The 18,967-nt window shown below is 52.9% G+C and overlaps 8 protein-coding genes across 8 annotated transcripts in view; 3 read left to right on the top strand and 5 right to left on the bottom strand.

Annotated features, from left to right (window-relative positions):
• Nucleotides 1-1,230: 1,230 nt before the first annotated feature.
• Nucleotides 1,231-4,184, bottom strand: FA10DRAFT_270061 (hypothetical protein). The gene is made up of 3 exons (XM_025522986.1): nt 2,882-4,184; nt 1,349-2,810; nt 1,231-1,309 (listed from the first exon to the last, which is right to left on the bottom strand). The coding sequence occupies exons 1-2, from the start codon at nt 4,021-4,023 to the stop codon at nt 1,706-1,708; spliced, it is 2,247 nt and encodes a 748-aa protein (XP_025373893.1). The 5' UTR covers nt 4,024-4,184; the 3' UTR covers nt 1,231-1,309; nt 1,349-1,705.
• A 442-nt stretch (nt 4,185-4,626) lies between these two features.
• FA10DRAFT_282151 (hypothetical protein) lies at nt 4,627-5,983 on the bottom strand (the record flags this gene model as incomplete). Its single annotated transcript, XM_025523749.1, has 6 exons — nt 5,625-5,983; nt 5,443-5,570; nt 5,275-5,382; nt 5,088-5,207; nt 4,893-5,038; nt 4,627-4,654 (listed from the first exon to the last, which is right to left on the bottom strand). The coding sequence occupies exons 1-6, from the start codon at nt 5,890-5,892 to the stop codon at nt 4,627-4,629; spliced, it is 798 nt and encodes a 265-aa protein (XP_025373892.1). The 5' UTR covers nt 5,893-5,983.
• A 2,156-nt stretch (nt 5,984-8,139) lies between these two features.
• Nucleotides 8,140-8,475, top strand: FA10DRAFT_289535 (hypothetical protein; the record flags this gene model as incomplete). Its single annotated transcript, XM_025524310.1, has 1 exon — nt 8,140-8,475. The coding sequence occupies one exon, from the start codon at nt 8,140-8,142 to the stop codon at nt 8,473-8,475; it is 336 nt and encodes a 111-aa protein (XP_025373891.1).
• Nucleotides 8,476-8,750: 275 nt separating this feature from the next.
• Nucleotides 8,751-9,182, top strand: FA10DRAFT_289534 (hypothetical protein; the record flags this gene model as incomplete). Its single annotated transcript, XM_025524309.1, has 1 exon — nt 8,751-9,182. One exon carries the CDS (start codon nt 8,751-8,753, stop codon nt 9,180-9,182), a length of 432 nt encoding a protein of 143 aa, XP_025373890.1.
• A 1,714-nt stretch (nt 9,183-10,896) lies between these two features.
• Nucleotides 10,897-11,890, bottom strand: FA10DRAFT_51205 (hypothetical protein). Its single transcript, XM_025525534.1, has 3 exons — nt 11,775-11,890; nt 11,254-11,648; nt 10,897-11,189 (listed from the first exon to the last, which is right to left on the bottom strand). The coding sequence occupies exons 2-3, from the start codon at nt 11,572-11,574 to the stop codon at nt 11,028-11,030; spliced, it is 483 nt and encodes a 160-aa protein (XP_025373889.1). The 5' UTR covers nt 11,575-11,648; nt 11,775-11,890; the 3' UTR covers nt 10,897-11,027.
• A 5,596-nt stretch (nt 11,891-17,486) lies between these two features.
• Nucleotides 17,487-18,000, top strand: FA10DRAFT_270058 (hypothetical protein). The gene is made up of 3 exons (XM_025522985.1): nt 17,487-17,612; nt 17,672-17,791; nt 17,894-18,000. Exons 1-2 carry the CDS (start codon nt 17,511-17,513, stop codon nt 17,786-17,788), a joined length of 219 nt encoding a protein of 72 aa, XP_025373888.1. The 5' UTR covers nt 17,487-17,510; the 3' UTR covers nt 17,789-17,791; nt 17,894-18,000.
• On the bottom strand, nt 17,946-18,240 carry FA10DRAFT_289533 (hypothetical protein; the record flags this gene model as incomplete). Its single annotated transcript, XM_025524308.1, has 2 exons — nt 17,946-18,042; nt 18,098-18,240. The coding sequence occupies 2 exons, from the start codon at nt 18,238-18,240 to the stop codon at nt 17,946-17,948; spliced, it is 240 nt and encodes a 79-aa protein (XP_025373887.1).
• A 286-nt stretch (nt 18,241-18,526) lies between these two features.
• The window catches only part of FA10DRAFT_51019 (hypothetical protein), a 919-nt gene continuing 478 nt past the window's right edge, over nt 18,527-18,967 (bottom strand). Inside the window, exon 2 of the mRNA XM_025525533.1 lies at nt 18,527-18,967. Within this exon, the coding sequence (XP_025373886.1) occupies nt 18,562-18,967 (406 nt within the window). The 3' untranslated portion in view covers nt 18,527-18,561.

The following is an 18,967-nucleotide window of genomic DNA, read 5'->3' as shown; positions in this document are numbered from 1 at the left end:
GTCACGTGAGCATCCCTCACAAAGAGAATGCCTTGACTCAGTCTGCTCGTTGCCCACGTCCGTGATAAGAGCATGCGCGAAGCCGAGGCGACCCTGATCTTTCGGCCGAATAGTTAAGAGCCTAACACGTGTCACCTTCTCAAATTGATGCATTTCTATGGAAAGACTGTATCTCAATGAAAGTTTCTTGTGCAATTCTCCATGACCATGAACAGCGCCAGGAAGGCTACTCCAAGACGCGAGAATTAAGCCACCGGATTTACCCCGCAGTGTTGGGGCAAGACAGTTGCGATTATGTTGCGTGAGGAAAACTTATGTAACATGACAATGAGAGCTATACAATTGACCAGGGAAGAAAAATCAAGTACGCGTTTATCTTACATCCTAAAAGAGAGATATCTATTGAAAGTACCTTTCTGGTCTAGACAAGGTACGAGAAAGAAACTTCATCTTGGACAGCGGTTTTGGACGGCTGACAGGACAGAAAGAGACGAATTGATTGGTGACGAAGTCATGGCTATGATGCGAGCCTCGCAGCATGCATTTTTTAGGGAACAATCCAAAAAAAATTGAAGGTATGAAAGTCGTGAACCGCACGATCCAATGAAAGGTCGGGTTCGCTACACGTAGCGGACTTGTGCTGCGATTTCCTCTATGGTGCCACATACAACATCTATCTCAGAATGCTACGCGTCACTGACTGGTGCACCGAAACGCGCTCACACTTCGCGTCGCAATGGCATTCGACCGCCTCTGTGACGTTTACGACTGCTACGCGCAAGCGAAGTCACATGTCTGGTTCCGACTCGAGGCGAGGCGAATACTAAGATGCCGGCACATCGAGCTCGATCAATTTGACTTGTCGAGCAAGCAGGACAAAGTGGTGAGGACTACAAGCGTTATGATCGATCGCGAAGCAACAAGGGAGACAAGCAACCGCGAAGCAACAAGCAAGGTAGAGGTTACGAAAAGGTACCCAACCAAAATAAGTCATCGTGATCCATGCTTGCCCTCAGCAACGTTCTAAATGGTGTTCATAGCGCTGATCACGAGAGGTTGCACACAATAGCGAGCTCTAGGACAGCATACTATCTGCCAGAGCTCTCCCTTGCTTAAGCTTTAGATTGAGTCGAATTTGCATCATCGTACATTACGTGGCACAATCAACAAAGGCTCGAGGAAAGGGAAACTTGCTCTTTTTCTCTCAATCCACTTAGGCTGACGAGCTTGCCCAGTTTGTCATGAAGATGATAAGTTAGTGTCTGAGGATTTACTATCGAAGTGTCTGTGTCTACGTCACAGAACTTCACTCCGAACGCACTTGTCGATTGCCAGTGCGCGATGCAGACTCCGTGAAAGTCTTGCGTCCGGCTGTCCGCAACGACTTCTACGGCTTAGATGATCATTGGGCTGCCATGGCGTAGGAACGACCTTCCCTAAGCGACTGAGCATCCTTCCTTCCAGCGCTTCTGAGATGAACTTGCTGATGGAAGTCATTGTGCCAGACGATAGAGAAAGCACAATAAGTAGACCATTCACAAAAATGTACCGGTAACAAAGATTGTAACAATATTCATGTGCTGACAGACCTGGCAACTGGCAGTGGACCCCTGGCAACTACCGCGATCACCTCTTCGACACTCTGAGCTAGTTATTGAGCTTCTACGAGGGCGGCGGCGGCGATGGACAGTCATGTGGGGGCGGGTCACTCGACGGTATCTTCTTCGAAAAGCGTGACTGGCTCAGTGACCCTCTTCCACGAATGGCGAGGAACGACGCCGAGGAGCTCGACCATCTCCCGAACGTACGGCCTGCGCCCTCGGAACAAGACGTGTGCGGTCCAGCCCAGGCGAGCACCAAAGGAGTCATCGCGGCTCAGCTTGGACTCAACCGAGGCTCGCTCTTCGGCCGTGACCCAGCCGTCTCCCACTTTGCCACGGCTTGAGGCAACCTTGGACCGCAGCCGGTCACCCTCGTTGCTGGCCAGCGACTCGAGCATTTTCGCGTACTCGTTTGCCGCCCGCTGAGAGAAGCTGAGCGACTGCGACTGTGACTGTGACTGGGCGTGCGTTGTGGCCCACTTGTCGAGCTGATTGGCCAGGACGAGCATCTCCTCGACAGGTTTGGCCACCCCTAGCAGCACCTCGTTCCCGTGGCTTTGCCTTGCCTGGCTGGTTCCCTCGAACAGATGCAAGGTCAGACCTGCGCCCACGACACCGGCGCTTCTCCGCGTCTCGTATGGCCTTGTAAGGGAGCGGATCAGACCGGACAGCAAGGCCTCCTCACGCGCTGCCGACATGGCGGACGTGGAGGTAGCTTGGCCCTCCTCGAGCGGGTTGCTGAGATTGAAGGTGGGACCGTCCGCGCCTATGCCGCCTCCGTAGCTCTGTGGTGTCTGCGCCATGCGCTTCGGGTGCGTCGAAGCGTTGCGGGACTGGTGGATCCGAGGCTGAGACCTGAGCACATCAGACTCGAGTCGAGAGACAATCTTGTCGAGGTGGTAGTCGCAGCTTGCGCCCAGCTCTGAAGCCGTCGTCGAGATAGTCTCCAGGGTGACGGCATGCATCGCTGACGAGAGCGAGTTGGCGCTTGTCTCCCGCTCTCCGAGGGTAAGGGACGCTACATTTGGCAAGGGCGGTAGTTTGGTCGAGTCCCCGAGGGAGAGTGCCTCCTTCACGTAAGCTTCGTTGGCTGTGCGACGCCGAGGCGACATGGCTTTGCCGAAGAGGGGGGTGAGAAGGTGGGCAGCCAGGGCATGGGAATAGCAGCGAGGCAGCGGAATGCCAGACTCGACGTCATGTTCGAGTCCACTACATGCTTGTCAGCCTACAGTGCAGATAGGCGGAGATCCCATACAATTCCAGAAAAAAGAGACACTCACCAGAAGACGAATGTCTCATCTTGACACCATGTCTCGAGATTATTGATTAGCTGGGCGCCAGCAAGAGTGTCCAATTCGACCAACGTAGAAGTGCCGCACTGCTTGCACCCTCTTCGCCAGCCAGGTTGGGCTAGGCCTCTCTGCGACCGCCTAAGCGACGCCACTGCCACGTCCTGAATCGAGGGCGAGACGATGTCGATGGGCGCCTGAAAGGAACATCCTGGTTGCGGACAGGCGAGGATTAGGGCTTTCGGCAGTCGGTCATCAGAGTGTAACACGGATGCTGGCTGCGATGACGAGCAGGTAGAAAAGGCAGAGGTGATAGAGACTGCATCTGTGCCGTAAAAGGGAGTGCCAATCAAGCGTTCCCAGTTCGACTCCGCCACCTGTCCCTCCTCAATGTCTGTCCCATCACGCAGCCGGCAAGTTGTGGTATCGAAGTGTGTTGCGACAAGACTCAAGGGAAAGACCCAGTCGTCCAGCGCGTTCATGCGGGGACCGTTCGAGAGCCTCTCTCCTGGTTCCAATGACCAGGCCACCTGTCCGATCGTAGCAGCCCAAGCGATGCAAACATCCAATGGAGGGAGGTACGAAGCAGGCAGCTCCCGCGCTGAGTTGGTGTCCTTGTCGTCAGGCGCCGGCGCCGGCACATCGGCGACAGCACGTTCCGTCGCCTCGGGAACGACGCGGTGTACAAAGAGCTGAAGGCGCATCACGCCTCGATAGAGGTAGGCGTGCCAGATGTGGTCCTTGCGTCGCGAGACGGACAGTGGGCCCTGGGGATCGATCGACGAGTGTGGTGGCTTCGCCATTTCTACTTCATCGTACGCCGGTGGCCCTTCGTCTGCATCAAAGTCACTCCTGTCTGTAGCATCTGACGACGACCGATCACGCCCATGTTGCTGCTGCTGGTGCTTGTGGTATTTATGGGTTTGACGATCCTGGCGCGGAGACAGAATGCGGCGACGGAGCTTGGCGCAGAGGAGGAGCAGGCAGGCCAATTCTGCCATGTCCTTGGAGCCTGGCAGGGCAGCTTCCTGCAGCAGCGCACGTCCACGCTGCGCCGGCGACTGGATCTGATGCTGGAGCGACTGCTGGGCGCGGCTCAGCTTCCGGCGAAGCGAGCTGGCGGACCTCGTCATGATATGGCGACGCCAATGCTCCTCGCATGCCTCTGTTGGTTGCTTGTTAGAAGGCGAATGAATGCGCGCTTTGCTTTTTTCTTCTCAACCCCCTGACACCCGACCGGTGCTTGCGGAAAAGTGGTCAGGTCAAGGAAAGCCGCCATTGAAAATTGTCTGCGTAATGAGGTCAAAAGTGGCGACTGACGATCGCAGCGTCTCTGCAATTGCTCTGAGAGTACGAATGAGTTTATCGTTAATTATTCTAACCCTTTGCGTTGTACTTTCTGGATCGGGCACCTAATCCCTAGAAAGGTAAAGGCAGATAGCAGATAAGATCGCTCGCGATCTTCAGACAGTAAGAATCCAAGGTTAGGGAGGCTTGTTCTTAACCTTACGAGGAACGAGAGAGACATTTCGCCGTATGGAAAGTAGTGTATATCTTAATGGACCTTAGTGGCATTTAAGGATCAAGACAAGTTGTGATCTGTATCTTGAACCAATCATCGAATGATCATTGAGGTCGATATCGACCTTTTCCGACATTTCTTCTTTTGTTGAATTGTTATAAGCCTCTTGCGGTGCAGATAGATGACCAGCTCGTCACGCCATTGAAAGAAAGAATCAGACGAACGACATTTGCTCTCCCCCTCTGCAATAGTGCAGATCATCTGTTCATCTCTAACCTAAAAGAGAATGCTCTCTGAGAAGAGAATGCTCAATCTGAGGCTCATCCCACAAGGACAGGCACGAGTAGAGAAGCGGTTCGGCAAAAGAGGATCTTGCAAGAATATTTTTCTTGTTTTTAACGTGTCTTTTATGCCGAGGAGAGATATTCATCATGCGCAGAGACTCTATGGGAATACCCTCGATAGTGTTTCTGAACGCACTGCAGATGATGCCACAACAGGAGATCCCGAGAAGGCCAGAATGGACGTGGGAGCTGGAATCGCGAAGAGTCAAATCTCTTGCCGTGGTATTCAAAAAGCGACCTGTCGGGGCTGTAGAAGACGTGAACGACCCACTCTTGATCGCCCTGTGGACAGATCAGCGATAAGGACAAAGCTGGAGAAGTATATACTCACCCTCGGATAGATGCTGATCTCGTATCGGTCGAAGCACTTATGAATTCCGTCCTCAAGAAGGAGACCCATCCATGTTTCGAACAGCCACTCATCCTCGTAGCCCAGCAGCTCTGCATAAATCTTTGCAAGAATCGTGAGGGTGTTTCTAAGATTTTCACAAGGAGACATCACAGTGGACAAAACTCACATCGGGACGGCTGAAAGGTACGATGTGCGAGCCCGTGCACAGGTTGTAAGGCTTCTCGGTAATGAGACAGCGTCCGTCCCGTGCGATAACGCCGATTCTGAGGGATTGCTATGAGAGGTAACGGACACATGAATTTGCAAGTACATGCATATGCCTCCTTGCTCTCACCTGATTTGCAGAAGACCTCTTTGAGTCACTCATTGTACTTCTCGAGCCCACGCTGCGCTCTCCAACCACTCTTCCTCTTTGCTTTCCGATGGGGCCTCGTCGCAAGGTGCATGGTTGCATCGGACTATCTGAGGTGACATTGTCGTCAGCGGATGGCGTCCGATTAATGACTCTCCGCTCACCTCCCCTGCGAAAAAAGTAGCGTCCGGACGTTACGTCTTGGTTAAGGTCGAGAGCATCTCTTTCGCCAAATGCACAGACAAAGCCATCCTCTTCCACACAAGCTCGAATGCAGTAGACGACGAAATCCCAATTTAAATCGCCACTGGAGGCGAGCGAGCCTGTGGGAATGGTGCATAGACGATTCTGATCGCAGTCATAGACGATTATGGCCCCCTCGTGGCGCCAAAATTGGGCAGAAAGAGGATACGCTTTACGTGCATTTGACATCGATGAGCGGGAGCAATCAAGGTCAGCGATGGGATGGCCGCGTTGACGTCGGCAATTCGGAAGTGCTTTTTATGTGTTATGAGACAGAAATGAGGAGTCCTCATCGAGATCGTCTCGGCCCTATACCGACCTGCCAGACGCACGTGACTTCTGATAGAAATCTACTTACCGGTACATACCGGTACAGTCCCCCTCGACCCCTCGCACGCTTTTTGGCACGTGTTTTTCTATTACTCAGCATTCCACTACGCCATCCTCAACAGCATGATTTTTGGGGGGCATTACAAAAGCCCTGGGCAGGCCATGACAGCCTTAAAAGAATGAGAAAAAAAAGCAAAGTGGTGGTGTAGATTTCCTACGACCGGGTTTCGCTGTTACGGCGTGAAATAGGTGAAATTGGGGCACTTTTGCGCTCGACGCACACTCTTTCTGGTGGTGTCGCCCGTCTTGCGATAAAATAGCACTGCTCGAGTAAGTTTCAAAACGACGGTTACGATGAACATTACTTCAACTTCCTTCTGATGTTTACTTTATTTTTTTGTCTTTTCTTGTCTATTCGATCACTCTTTCTACAGAGCTTCTGCAAGCGACACCTTCGCCCAGTGGATTGCTAAGAGCAAGATGAAAAGCATGATTGCGCTTTCGGATAGCAAGATATGATGCTCTCGAAACATACAAACCCTAACCCTAACCCTAACCCTACGCGCAATCTGGACATGAGGTCGCATGTGACCAACATGACCCAGAAACTGCTTATCGACAAATTCCTCGCCACGTTACCAACGCCCATTTACAGTACAGTCAATTTGTCTCACAACTCAGCTTTGACCCACCTGCGACACTCGAGCCTGTCCTTCAGCTGGCCATCAAGTACGACGCGAAGCATAAGGAAGTGAGCAAGCGAGGCGACGGTCCACCGGAAAACAATCGTCGTCCGGAGCAATGTCCAACAAGGGTCTACCCTGGGGATCGACCTCACTATTACCTATGCGGGGTGCGGCCTGCGCCCAGGCCTGCAAATTATGCCACCGTGTCCAGGGCGTCCTCGGCGCTCCTGCCGCCTGTGGTAAAGGCCCAGCCGGCCGAAGGCATGCCGGCCAATGCCAAGTGTTTCAACTGTGGTCGCACGGGTCACTATGCCCGCGACTGCAAGTAGCCTCTGCGAGACAAGGCCACGTCCCGTTAGGGCGTGCCCATCAGCAACAACGCCCGCCTCAACGCCCAGTGGTACCAGCCGACTGACAATCGCGTCAAAAATCGGATGCCCGTCATTGAGATCGAACTTTTGGGCGTCAAGGCGAGGGCGCTTGTTGACACCGGTGCCGGCTGCGGGACATGGGAGAGATCTCGTTCGAATCTGCATTTGTGACCAGCGCAGAGCCTGACAAGCGCTTCAACGCCTTGGCCAGGCTTGGTGGTGGTACCGCAGTCTCGTTCGAGGCCTATCTCATCACATTCAGTGATCATGCCGATTGGTTCGACGTGATTTGAGCATGGATCTACTTCGAGCAGCAAAGGCCAACTTTGACTGGGAGGCAAACACGCTTACGCTCCTCGTTCAGAAGCTGCCCTTGCTGACGACCCACCAGTTGTGGGGAACGTCGGGTGGACGTCGCCCCAAGGGATTTGTGGGTAATGTCGCCCGCTCCACGGCAAGTTCATCACCATGCTCGGCAAGCCCATTCCCTTTCAGTAGCTATGCCTTGCTCCCCCTCCTCACCTCCCCTTCAAGGATGCACGGTGGTGTCTATAACTCTTTGTCCGTTGCAATTGAAGATAGTTTCTCCTTCTTCCGTCTAGTGCTTTGATTTCATGTTGGCAAAGTTGCAATCTCTTGAGCCTTGGAAGTTCGTTCCCTTTCAGCGTCGTCCGCTGTCGATGTTTCTCCTCGCCAACGTCGTCACCACATGTCAAGAGCCTCTCCATGACCGCCAGTGCGCCTACAAGTGACCCTTACCCTGTGCGTCATGCGAATCTTACAGCCACCACAGAGCCGAGAATGAGACGGGCGGGAAGCTCAATCGGCCAATGAAGGTGTGATCTGAATCTGCGTGGCGGGAATACCAATTCGGGCGTCGTGGAACCACGTGGCGATCGGGCCCAGAAACCGACAAGCTGTCATCAGGCGTGGGATGGGTGAGCGGTCATACCGTCGAAAGTTCAACTCCACTTGCTAACCAAAGTCGAGTTTGACGCCGACGCCACTTCTCGACTCGAAAATAAGTATAAGAGATGCTGGAACCAACGATGCTGGTGCCGCCTCTGGTGAGCAAGCGGTGCAACCTTGACAAGGGCGAGGGCAGTTCGTCGAGCGTGCCCGACGCCGACGAGCGGCGGCGGGAGCACACGCGCATGGCCCAGCGACGGTATCGGATCCGCAAGCGGCAGGAGACCGACGCCGAGCGCGATCGCCTCGATGAGGATACGACGCCGCGCTGGTTTGCGCCCGACCCAGAGGCCTTTCTCGACGCGCGCAAGCACCCCCCTCCCCCCCGTGTCAGCCTGTCGGACGCCGTAGCGTCGGGCGTGCTGAACAACACGCAAATCTTCACCACGTCCGAGTCCATGTGGGCCGCATACTAAATGGTCGACTGGATTGCGTCGGCCAAGTCATCTCCATACGGTCAAGGCACGTCAGAAACGGCATCACAAACAGCCCTGCGCGACCTTATCCAGTCGAGCAGCCAAGGGGGCCGCGCCACGCTCACGACCACCCACCTGGACTTCTTCCGCGCCTACTTCGGCAACGCCGTCACGCTGTCCTTTCCACACGTCGACATCTCCAATGCAAGGCACCCAGCCGCATCAAGCAAATTTGGCACGAGCGCACGCAGAAGAGCCGGCGTGTGCCCGAGAACATGCACCCCGTCGACGAGCAGCTCACCGTCGTCCACTCGGTCGCCCTCGACATCCTTCCCTGGCCCGCGGTGCGCAGCCGTGTGCTTCGAGCGATCAAGGCCAAGCTGCTGGACCACGACACATTCAAAATCGACATTATGTTCGGCACCGACGCAGAGCGCATCGTCATTTCGCCCTTTCGCATCCACAATGCGCCCACCGATGACGCCTTTCGCCTCGACGACGACGCTTCCTTTGAGGCCACGATGGATCCCGGCAATTGGGAGTGCTCAAAGACATGGCTCGAAAAGTACTGGTTCATCGTCGACGAGAGCATCGTGCAGCGGACCAACTACTGGTGGGAGAAGCAGGGCCTGGCTCCGGTCATCACCTTTGGCAACCCGGTCTGGCCCGGCTCTCACGCCCTTTTCTCCTTTCGGTCGAATTCATGAGGGTCGGTGGGGTGCTTTCGTGGGAGTATGTGCTCTTTGCAACACAATCGGTCGTCGAAGAGGGAGGGCCATTGCTTCTGTCTCTGCGGATGGCCCCGGCCTTACCAGCGTACCGGCGCCTGGAAAAGTACCGATTCGTTCGACATGATGCGCCGACGCTCCCGCCGAACCTGAGTCGAGGTCCTCGCTTTCACTACAAGCGACGAGGGCCTGATTCTGCCAGCCGTAGCTCCAATACAATGAGCCATTCGTCGCGCAGCTCAACAAATCAAAATCACTTTCGATTCCTGCTCGGCGTTCGGGATGGCTATTGCATCGTTTCGGAAAGCGCAAAGGCTGTCGCATGCCACATCCTACCGGTCAGCCGACCGGAATACTACGAAGAAGTTCTGGGTTTCGACCCAGGATATCTTTACAATGTCAGTTATGGTATCTTCCTGACACGCGATCTTCATCACGCCTTCGATAGGGGAGAATGGAGTCTGTACCCTAAGCCAGGCGACCCGACGACGTTGGTTGTCCACGTCTTTTACTGTGAAGACCCTGCGGACGAAAGCAGAGATTTCCACGGAAAGGAGATTCCGTGCTCGAGACTCAGGTTCCGGAGCGTTAGGGAGCTACCAGAGAGGCGACTGCTCGCTTTTCACTATCGGCAATGCCTTATTAAGCATACAAGACTAACCTCTTCATTTGAATAATGTGAGAGGTACACCGTTCAACGGTATTTGATCATCTCTTCTCGCTGTTCCTCGCTGCACCGCGCCCATTTTGTTGGCTGCCTGCAACGTCTTCGGTGAATAGTGTGCCCACCAATCTCATAATCTCCTTTGTGTGCTGACAATACCTCCTTCAGCGTTAGGGAAGTAGAGTTACCGGCGTTTTGGTCATTGCATCGGTCGGTTCACGGTATCGAAAGGCAAAACAGAGAATCATCTTTTCACACATATTGAGAATCTTTCTGGAAGAGCTCGTAACCTCAAAGTGTCACATCAATGTATGTGATTCCGTCGCTGCCTTGTCACAAGCTCCAGCGCGCCTGGCATGTCTGCCAGTCGGCCACGCATCACAAAATCAACGCCGAGGTCGAAGAATGAACACTCCCTTGCCATCGAGGGCGTCTTTCTCAACATCGGTCCCTAGCATAACTCCCACCTGACTTGCGATGTTTACAACTACGGCGGTACAACGACAAGCAATCTAAGTGGATAGGAGCAGTTTGATTTCTCTGCTAGCGTTCCCACCGAGTGGATCAGCAAGACGGTCTGCACGTCTTCAGCCGTATTAGCCTTAGCCTTGACGAGACGCCGGATGAGCGCCTTGAATGGTATTGCAGATTCTACGAATTGTTCGAGCATAATTGTGGTTACCTTGACCCGGGAAGGCAGTCTTTCTTCCTCCTGATCGTGCTCGGCGGAATCTCCGACAGGATTGACACTTTCGCTTCCACCTTAAGATCGAGCTTAGCGTCTCGAACGATCTTGATCGCCTGCTCGCGCAAAATCCGCTGACTCCTCCACTCGTCTCAATTGCGATGAGTTGGGAGACTACTCAAGAAGCCAAGAACAAGAAAGTCAGACTGAAGTATCGCAATCGCTGGTCCTATATTGACGTCCTTGACTGTTGTGATGAGGTTTTCGATCGATGTGAGCATTTTCATGGGGTTTTTTATGGTGATCGAGCGCGCCAAATCGATAGTTTGACGACACTTTGCAGATGATATCAAGCGCAGGGCGGGAGGACCAGTGTAATATGTCCATGAGATTCTCTAAAGATTGGCTTCGTAGCAACTTCGCCAACACAGCATTAATCTAAATGAAGAGAAGACTCATAACATAAGTGTGTATCTCAGCCGTGAATCGGGAAAGATTGCCGTATTCGCTCTAGCATATCCTCGACCTTGGGGCGATATGTATGACTGATCCAAAGCACGATTTGTGCGAGGATGATCTGAAGCTGAAGAAGCCCCCACTTATCTGTCGTTTGCCCGAGCCAAAGCTGCACGAGATGCTAAGAGAATGGAACGTGTTAGGTGAACAGAGCCGATTGAAGCAGGAATTCTGCCGATACTCACAATGCCACAATGATTGGCTTCCAGCCCTATTCTGAAACCGAGCAAGACCTCCCACAACGCGCCTTGGGTGCAAGCCGCGATCACAGGCAAGGGGTGCTCGAGCGTGCCGCCAACCTCTTGAAATTCTCGTTCGAGCCCTTCCAGTATCTTCAGAGCTTTTGCGACCCCGCCCGCCGCTTGATTCTCGGCAAAAAAAAGGACGCTTGAGTCAGATTTGGCCTCGAAAATGAAGCAAGGAAACGCAACATCGGGAATGCTGAGGGACGGCCACGGATGAAGGCCCTTACGAAGTCGAATTGCTTCGAGAAATTCTTCGCTCATGGGCAAAATTTTGTGTATCTGCTCCGATGTAGCATTGTTTGTTGGGTCACTCGGCTTGATACCTATGGCAATATCTGGCTTAGGCGTAGAAAGCGGTGCACCATCGGCTGAGAATAGATCGACAGGCTCGTTCCAGTCTTCATCCTCACTGATATGCTTTTCAGATCATGCGCTCAGCGGCCGTTCCTCGAGCAACTCACCAAACTCCGACTTCTGGCATTGTTGTTAGCGGAAGAAGCGCTCGTCGGGCGAAGTGCATCCAGCTAGACTCTGTTCTGCCTTGAAATCGCCTGACTCCTTCATGCAATGAAAGTGCGGCATCCAATGCGCCCTGACAATCGACTTTGAAGACTGCACCCTCAGGTAGTATGGCTTGCAGCGGGATTCTCCTTGAGGCAGATCCCAGGCTTGCGACCTTCATTCGTGTGTCATCAGAAGGCTGATTCTGTTTTCGCGGTCCTCAAATCTCCACTTACATCCGATGCTTTGATGATTTGCTCGAAGTCATTTATGGTTAACATTGTCGCAAGCGCCTCAATGTAGTCAGGCCAATCAGATCGATCGAGCTCATTGATATATATGCGGGCGCGCTTGAGATTCTTGATCCTGTAGGTTCTGCTGGCAGCTTTGCTCCGGCTGGATGATGTGCTGCTCATTGTTGATAGGTGGGATTGTTCGTGTGATACCAATGATTGGAAGGACTCTTGTCGTTTTCTGCGTCATTTCACGTGTCTAATAGTGAAAACCGCCTGATGATCGCGTGGCGTCGCGTCCCGCACACTTCGTCAACATTATGAGGTTCTGCAGCTTAGGAAATAATAAGAATCCAACTCTGACGCTCTTTTGAGTTTATAACGGCAACGCAGGGCTCCTTTTTCTCATCTGATCAAATTTGCTGCCGACACCCCCTTCCTTTGCTCTATCACTATCGCCGATCGCCTCGCTCCTCGAGTACGCCTCTAAGCCGGGATACACGGCGACACCTCATCAGTCTCTGCGCGCCGTGCCGAGAAAGACTGCGAGGCCTAGTCCAGGCTTTGGAGGGACGACCCCTCGCAGTGTCCGGTTCGAGGGACAAGACGCTGCGCGTGTGGAACATCAAGACTCGCCAGCTCGTCCACTTGCTCTTGGGTCACCTCCACGCGGTTCGCTGCTTGGCTTAAGCTAGCGACAAGATTGTTAGCGGCAGCTACGATTCGACATGCCACATTTGGGACGACGAAACAGACGAATACCTTCGCGTGCTGTCAAGGCACAACGACCAAATTCTTGCCATCGCTTTCGACAATATTCATGTCGCCACAGTTAGCCTAGACTCAACAGTCCGCTTGTGCAATGCGGCGGATGGGCGAGACCCCTCTCCTCAAAAGCTCACGTCTCGAAAGCTGAGCGGAAAGGTCTGACTTCCTCAGAGAGTGTCTTACTACGATCGCAGGACATACATCCCTCGTTGGACAGCTTCAGCTAGGCGGCGATATCCTCATGACGGGCGGGTCTGACGGTAAGATTATGCGATTTTCGATCGGGACCTCCTCAAATCCATATCAGGTTCAGGCTCATGAGAATAGCGTCACAAGTCTGTGCTTCAATGAACGCTTCGTCATAATGGGCGGCAATGACGTTCACGCAAAGTTGTAACGGGCGAATTCATTCGCGAGCTGTTCGAGCCCTGCGAACAGGTCTGGAAGATCTCTTCTCGAGGAAACAAATGTGTCATTATCTATTGCCGAAGCCGTCGAGCCTCTATCGACGTTCATCTCGGTCGAATGGGTGTTGACAAGAGATTTGTCTGATTGCGACTGAGACTCTCTACTCTGTCTTTCAACAAGAATCATCGCATCAGACAAAGCGATTACTTTTACACACCGCTGAAATCACGTCCATCTGTTCTCAAAAGAGATAGCTATCTTGGAACATTAAAGAACCCGTGGAAGATGATATGATAATATTTTCTAGTCAGCAATAGCCCGGCCAAATCGTCTGACTTGGACGTAATGTAGCAGATCTGCGAATCGAATGTTCAGCTTTTCCGCTCCCTTTTAATCTCATCTGAATGGACGTATCGACTTTTGACTTTCATGGCACTGATGGGAGGCACGGCCGTCAATGAGATGGTCGTTGATGGCCAGGAAGAATATCAAGTATGCTATTACTGACATTCATACAGTGACGGCACCTGGCGCGGTTGTTGCCAATGACATTGAAGGCACAAAGGCTGTTGATTACCATATATATCCGACTGCTTTAATGGTGCGAAACCTCTTATGGCACCAGCCAAAATAGCAAATATAACTCTGCTTGCCTTTTGTGTTCAGCATCCTGTTAAGCACCCATGACAAATTGGCAGCAATACAACTCGGAAAGAAGAGGGCACGTCCTTGATCGTCTTTTCTGCTGGATGGCAAGAGGAGCTAAAATGCTTGACTTTATGTCGTAGTTCGTGTAGTCCGTTCCTCGAAAGGTAAGACCGTAGTCGGTGAACGACAAGCTTCGATGCGAGAGGCGCACCGTTCGACGATATTTGATCATGTCTCGCTGTTTCTCGCCGCAATATGCTCACTTTGTTCGCTGTCTGCAACGTCTTCGATCATCCTATTGAGCAGTTTCCATAGGCCGACAACACCTCATGTAGCCTTGGAGAAGCAGACAGAAATACCAGCCTTTCGTCTTTGTATCAGTCTATTCACTGTATTGACAGGCGAGGCATACAATCATCTTTGTGCTCATCTCGAGAACTTTCTGAAAGAGCTCGTCATCTCAAATCGTTCGACATATATGGTGTCAAACGCCCTAATCCTGTCGCCACTCTGTACCAACACCAGCGTGCCTGGCATACTTGTCAGTGGGCCGCGCATCACATTGCCAATGCCGAGGTCAAAGTACGAACTTTCCTTTAGATTCCATGTCGAGCTCAACACAAGTAGCTGGCTCCTGTCTTCGCTTTCTTCAATGTCAATGCTACAGCCTTCAATCAGTTCCGTCTGTTTTTCTTCTACTGCTGAGCTTGAAGACCTCTCTCCGTTGCGCCTTTGTGGGTTGCCAAATTAAGACCTTTCCGGGATCAGTGTTCACGGCTGCGCTTCACCTGAAGAGGATCGGCTGCGAAACCTCAACGGTATGCTGAAGCGTCAGCGAAGGCCTCCGGCTGGGGCTGTATGGTACGCCCGAACTGCCTAATCTTGTCTTAAATTGCCGACCGGTGCCCTCTCAGACGGAGCTGAATTCGAGGACGATGCCTCATTGAAGTAACTAGATTAAGAGAGGTCAATACATCGATGACGAGCCTTCGGCTCGTCCGGAGAAGAATACACATGGGACGTCGGATAGGCACGTAGTCCGAGGACGGCTGAGACGACGACGACGATTTTCCAACTGTGTGGACCCTTTTGAACTGGCGCCTGGGGACCACTCAGACTACTTTTATTGGGGGTAAGCATGAAGGAGCCACTGATTGTGTGCGTATTGGACTAGTGTCTTGTTGCAAGGGCTCCACAAAAATTTCATAGGGGACCTCGGAGCAGTCCTCAGGGACGGCATGGTCCACGTGCGAACACATGCACCGATGTAGAGTTTCATTCCGAAGTCCACGCAAAGCGACATGGTCTGCAACGCAAGAGACCTTCAAAACGCACATTAAATTTATCCTGCGACTGTTCTTCCTGGATCTGAACCGACTGCAGAGGAAGCGCTCGCGATTACTGCAGTCGAACGCTCTATCACAAGCGGCACAGCACCGGTGATGGGATGAAAGAACCCCAGACCGTTAATGACGACCATCGCCTCCGAAATGGAGCCCTTTCTCACCTTCGCTGACTTTCATCTGCTACCTTGGCCGAGCGAGCTGATACGCGTCCGAGCAAAACGACTTAGAATATATACCCGCCGCGCCGCTTCAAGTCTACAGCAGCGATTGAAGGCATACCGGCAAGGAGAGACTCCATTGAGAGAAAGATCCCCCAACGGCAAAGTGCGACTCACCTTGCTCAAGAAAGTTTGCAACCACATTCAGACCCTTCTGGCTTCAAGTCCTAGACTACTTTCTTGATGATCTTGATGAGCGTCAATCGAGTCATCAAAGAAGTGAGAGTAGACTATTACTAAGCAATATTGGAAGACGGGCCGCCGTCTCTTGAGTCTGAAGGCAGATCGCATTGATGCTTGTAATGATTAAGATTGGCAACTTTGTGGTTTTGACGAGTTTTCAGAGACGCCCAAAAACGTAGTAGGACAGGACGATGCGTATGCGCTACATGGCAGGATGGGCTATCGGGGAGTTGTGGAATCTGTTCTGGGACACCAATGTGACTGGGACCAACCTCTTGTCAGGGGCTTTGCACCACTACTCTTGGCTTCCGTCGAGACACGATCATAAAAGAGCGCCACAGCTTCCAGAAGACGAAAAGAAGGGACAAAATTGTTACACAGCCCCACCGTTGGAATAAAGAGACTCTGCAGGCTCGAGAAAAGTCAAGACCATCTCATTTGTCCAAGGCAAAAGGGAAGCAACGCGCAACTGATACAGAAAGCACCACAGAAGCGTAGGAGGAGGCTCCAAAGATCACCAGTCGGTTGCTCAGGACCGTGCCTTCTCGCCATACCTGGCAGAGCATGTGAAGGACTATGTGATCCAGAACGCGGAGGGCGAAGAGCTGTTGAGGTCGTTCCAGGCGGAAAACCAAGGTACAAGCGGAATAGGATCGTCTGGACGATCCTGAGTTTTAACTCCCGTTTAAAGTCTGGCAGTATATTGTCAGCGTACCCCTTCATCGTCGCTTCAAGCTGAATGCATAGTACCCAATATTGAATTATTTTGCCTGCCAGAGAAAAAGTGATGCACATCGACAGCATGAATTTTCGGATTTTGAGATGAGTAATGCTTCAAATTTTTCTCCTTTTTGCCTGTTCCTAGTATTTGAATAAGTGAAATCCACCTTTTTTGGGAGGATGTGCAAAGTCGTCAATTACAGCAACATGCGCGATTGCGATCTGTAAAGCTCTCTCTGGATGCCGCAGCATGCGTTCGAGTAAAAGTGTCCGCGGGACACATTTTCACGTAAAAGCTTTCGCAACACGCCACGCGAGTGTAGACCGCGTCCTGCAGCACTTTCACGTGATGGTCAATTGCATATGGCGTGCTCTCATGGAAATCTTTCTTTTCTTCCGTGGCTTTCTCTCTGCGCGCCCAATATCGGTATGATTCCCCGCAATACTTCGGCCAGGATTTCAAGAGACATCGGCTCATTTGGCCAAGATTTGCGATCTCACGCCAGAGTCCGCCGACTTGTTCGGCGATGACCCAAAGCCGGCCTTTGCGGTCCTCGCACTCGGTGTCTCCCTTGCTCTCGCGGGATGGTCTCTGCTCCCGCAACCGAGCGGATTACCCCTCATCTTCGGCTATCAACTCACTGTGACCTCACTCCTTACATTCATGGATCTACGTTACGTACTTGGAAGATCTTTAAAGATGGCGGCACCTGTTGCAAGCATCGTCGGACTCACGTCGCTAGTCCTCAGCCCCACGTTGAGATTCGAGAGCCTCGCAGAGGTGGTAGCCTCAAGCGTGGCATTCTGTTGGCCGCTCTTTTTCACTTTGAGTGGGATCAATCAGCTACAAGTTCATCTGTTCCACAAAAAGGACATCGGTATGATGATATCATGGCTGCTTGCCATGTGCGCAGTAATGATCCTCATCATTGCGAGTGCGATCTGGTTATTGTGGGGCGACATGGAATGGAGAAACAAGGTCCTATCGACCTGCTCAGCTGCAAGCATTGTCTTCCTGCAGACCACCGTACTTGTTATCTTTCAACTATCCTAGCTCTTTTCTCGTAGCTGCTCAGTCTACCATCATGGTTCTGAAATTTACGTAGCACCACAGCCTGTGATAGTGCGGAGATCGTTGTCACCGAGGCACTTGAGCATGGCCAACTCCAAGGATGGCTCTTGGGAGAAAGGGTATGGGTGTCTGGAGATACCGCGTATGCTCGTCCGGGTCGCTAAGGGAGAGGACTAGCATGTCGAAAAATGCGCCGCACATCCTGTTCCGAGCTCAAATTTTACTTTGACGACCCTCCGTCTTTCCGTCACAAGCACTTACTCTAGTCTCAAGAAGCTAGAGTGCGCTTTCTCTGCCATTCTTATTCTCAGTCAAGCCGAGATGCAGTGCGAGCACCATGCACAGCACACATCTAAGAGTGCCGAAACGCAAGATTAGCACCTGTATCCCCCAAAGAAAACTTTAGCTAACACCAGACGCGAGACGATCATTGGGCGGCAGAGGCCAGGAAGCCCGTGCGCCGCCAGTACGCGACCTACTCACGGGTCTGATGGCCATCGATGGCGTTGCCCTTGTACAGCGCTGGCGAACGGGCCTAAGCGCGGCTCGTGTCGAGGTGCTTGCCGCCGCTCAGGGCGGCAGGGCCGACGCTGAAGAAGCGAAGTAGCTTGGCCATGGGGAAGGCATCGAGGCTGTGGATGCGGCTGGCCGCCTCGACGCGGGCGAGGCAGGCGGCAGCGCACCCACGACGTCGTCGCTCCTGACGAGCAGTGGCAGCCAGTCTGTCGTGCTCCAGTAGTAGCTGTGCCGAGAGTGCCGCTGAGCTGACCAAAGCGGATCGAAGTCGTCTGGGAGAGGGGCGAGGCGAGGAGGAGGTGCTCAGTAACCATCTTGCCCATCCCATAGCCAACTATAATTCCATAGCCAATTGTGTTCCCTGCGGCCGAGAAATGAACTCGTCCCCGAGCACGACGTCGTCGGGCACGGCCAGAATGGCTGAGATGGATCTGGAAAAGAGAATTTCAGACTCGTGGCTGACGTGCGATGTGAGCGCCATGTCGATGAGGTTGCGCATGCCCTTAGCAGGGGCTCGAAGCTGACTATCGACAGACACAGACTGTGTGTCTGTTGTTGAGCCAAGGGAGGCGAACCAAGCCTTGTCAGCGCAGGCATCAGCAAAGGAAGAGCAAGAGCGCACACTCACAGTTGGATCACCAGGCATTGCGGACAACGACGCTGACCGAGTCGCGCATCTGTTCGTACAGCGACTGCTCGAGGCCCAAACTAGGCTTCTTGAGGTATTTTCTGACGAGCTGCACCTTGCCGCCCTCGTCGAAAAGGTACGCATCGAGGCCGCGCACCTGTAAATTGTCCACCTGGCGCATTCGGAGATCCTGAAATCCCCGTCGGTTGACCTTGCGCACGCGGCTGCTCTTGACGAAATTCAACACCAGGCATGCACCCAGACCACCAGTGGCATCCGTAGCGAGGATAATGACGTCGGCTCCGTGACCATTGGCGTGGCCGTTGGCGTGACCATTGGCGTGGCCGTTGGCGTGGCCGTTGGCGTGGCCGTTGGCGTGGCCGTTGGCGTGGCCGTTGGCGTGGCCGTTGGCG

This window comes from Acaromyces ingoldii (assembly GCF_003144295.1).
Source record: "Acaromyces ingoldii strain MCA 4198 unplaced genomic scaffold FA10scaffold_10, whole genome shotgun sequence".
In the NCBI taxonomy this organism is placed as follows: Eukaryota; Fungi; Basidiomycota; class Exobasidiomycetes; order Exobasidiales; family Cryptobasidiaceae; genus Acaromyces; species Acaromyces ingoldii.
The sequence above is the reverse complement of the archived record's forward strand: the minus strand, read 5'-3'. Positions and strand labels throughout refer to the sequence as shown.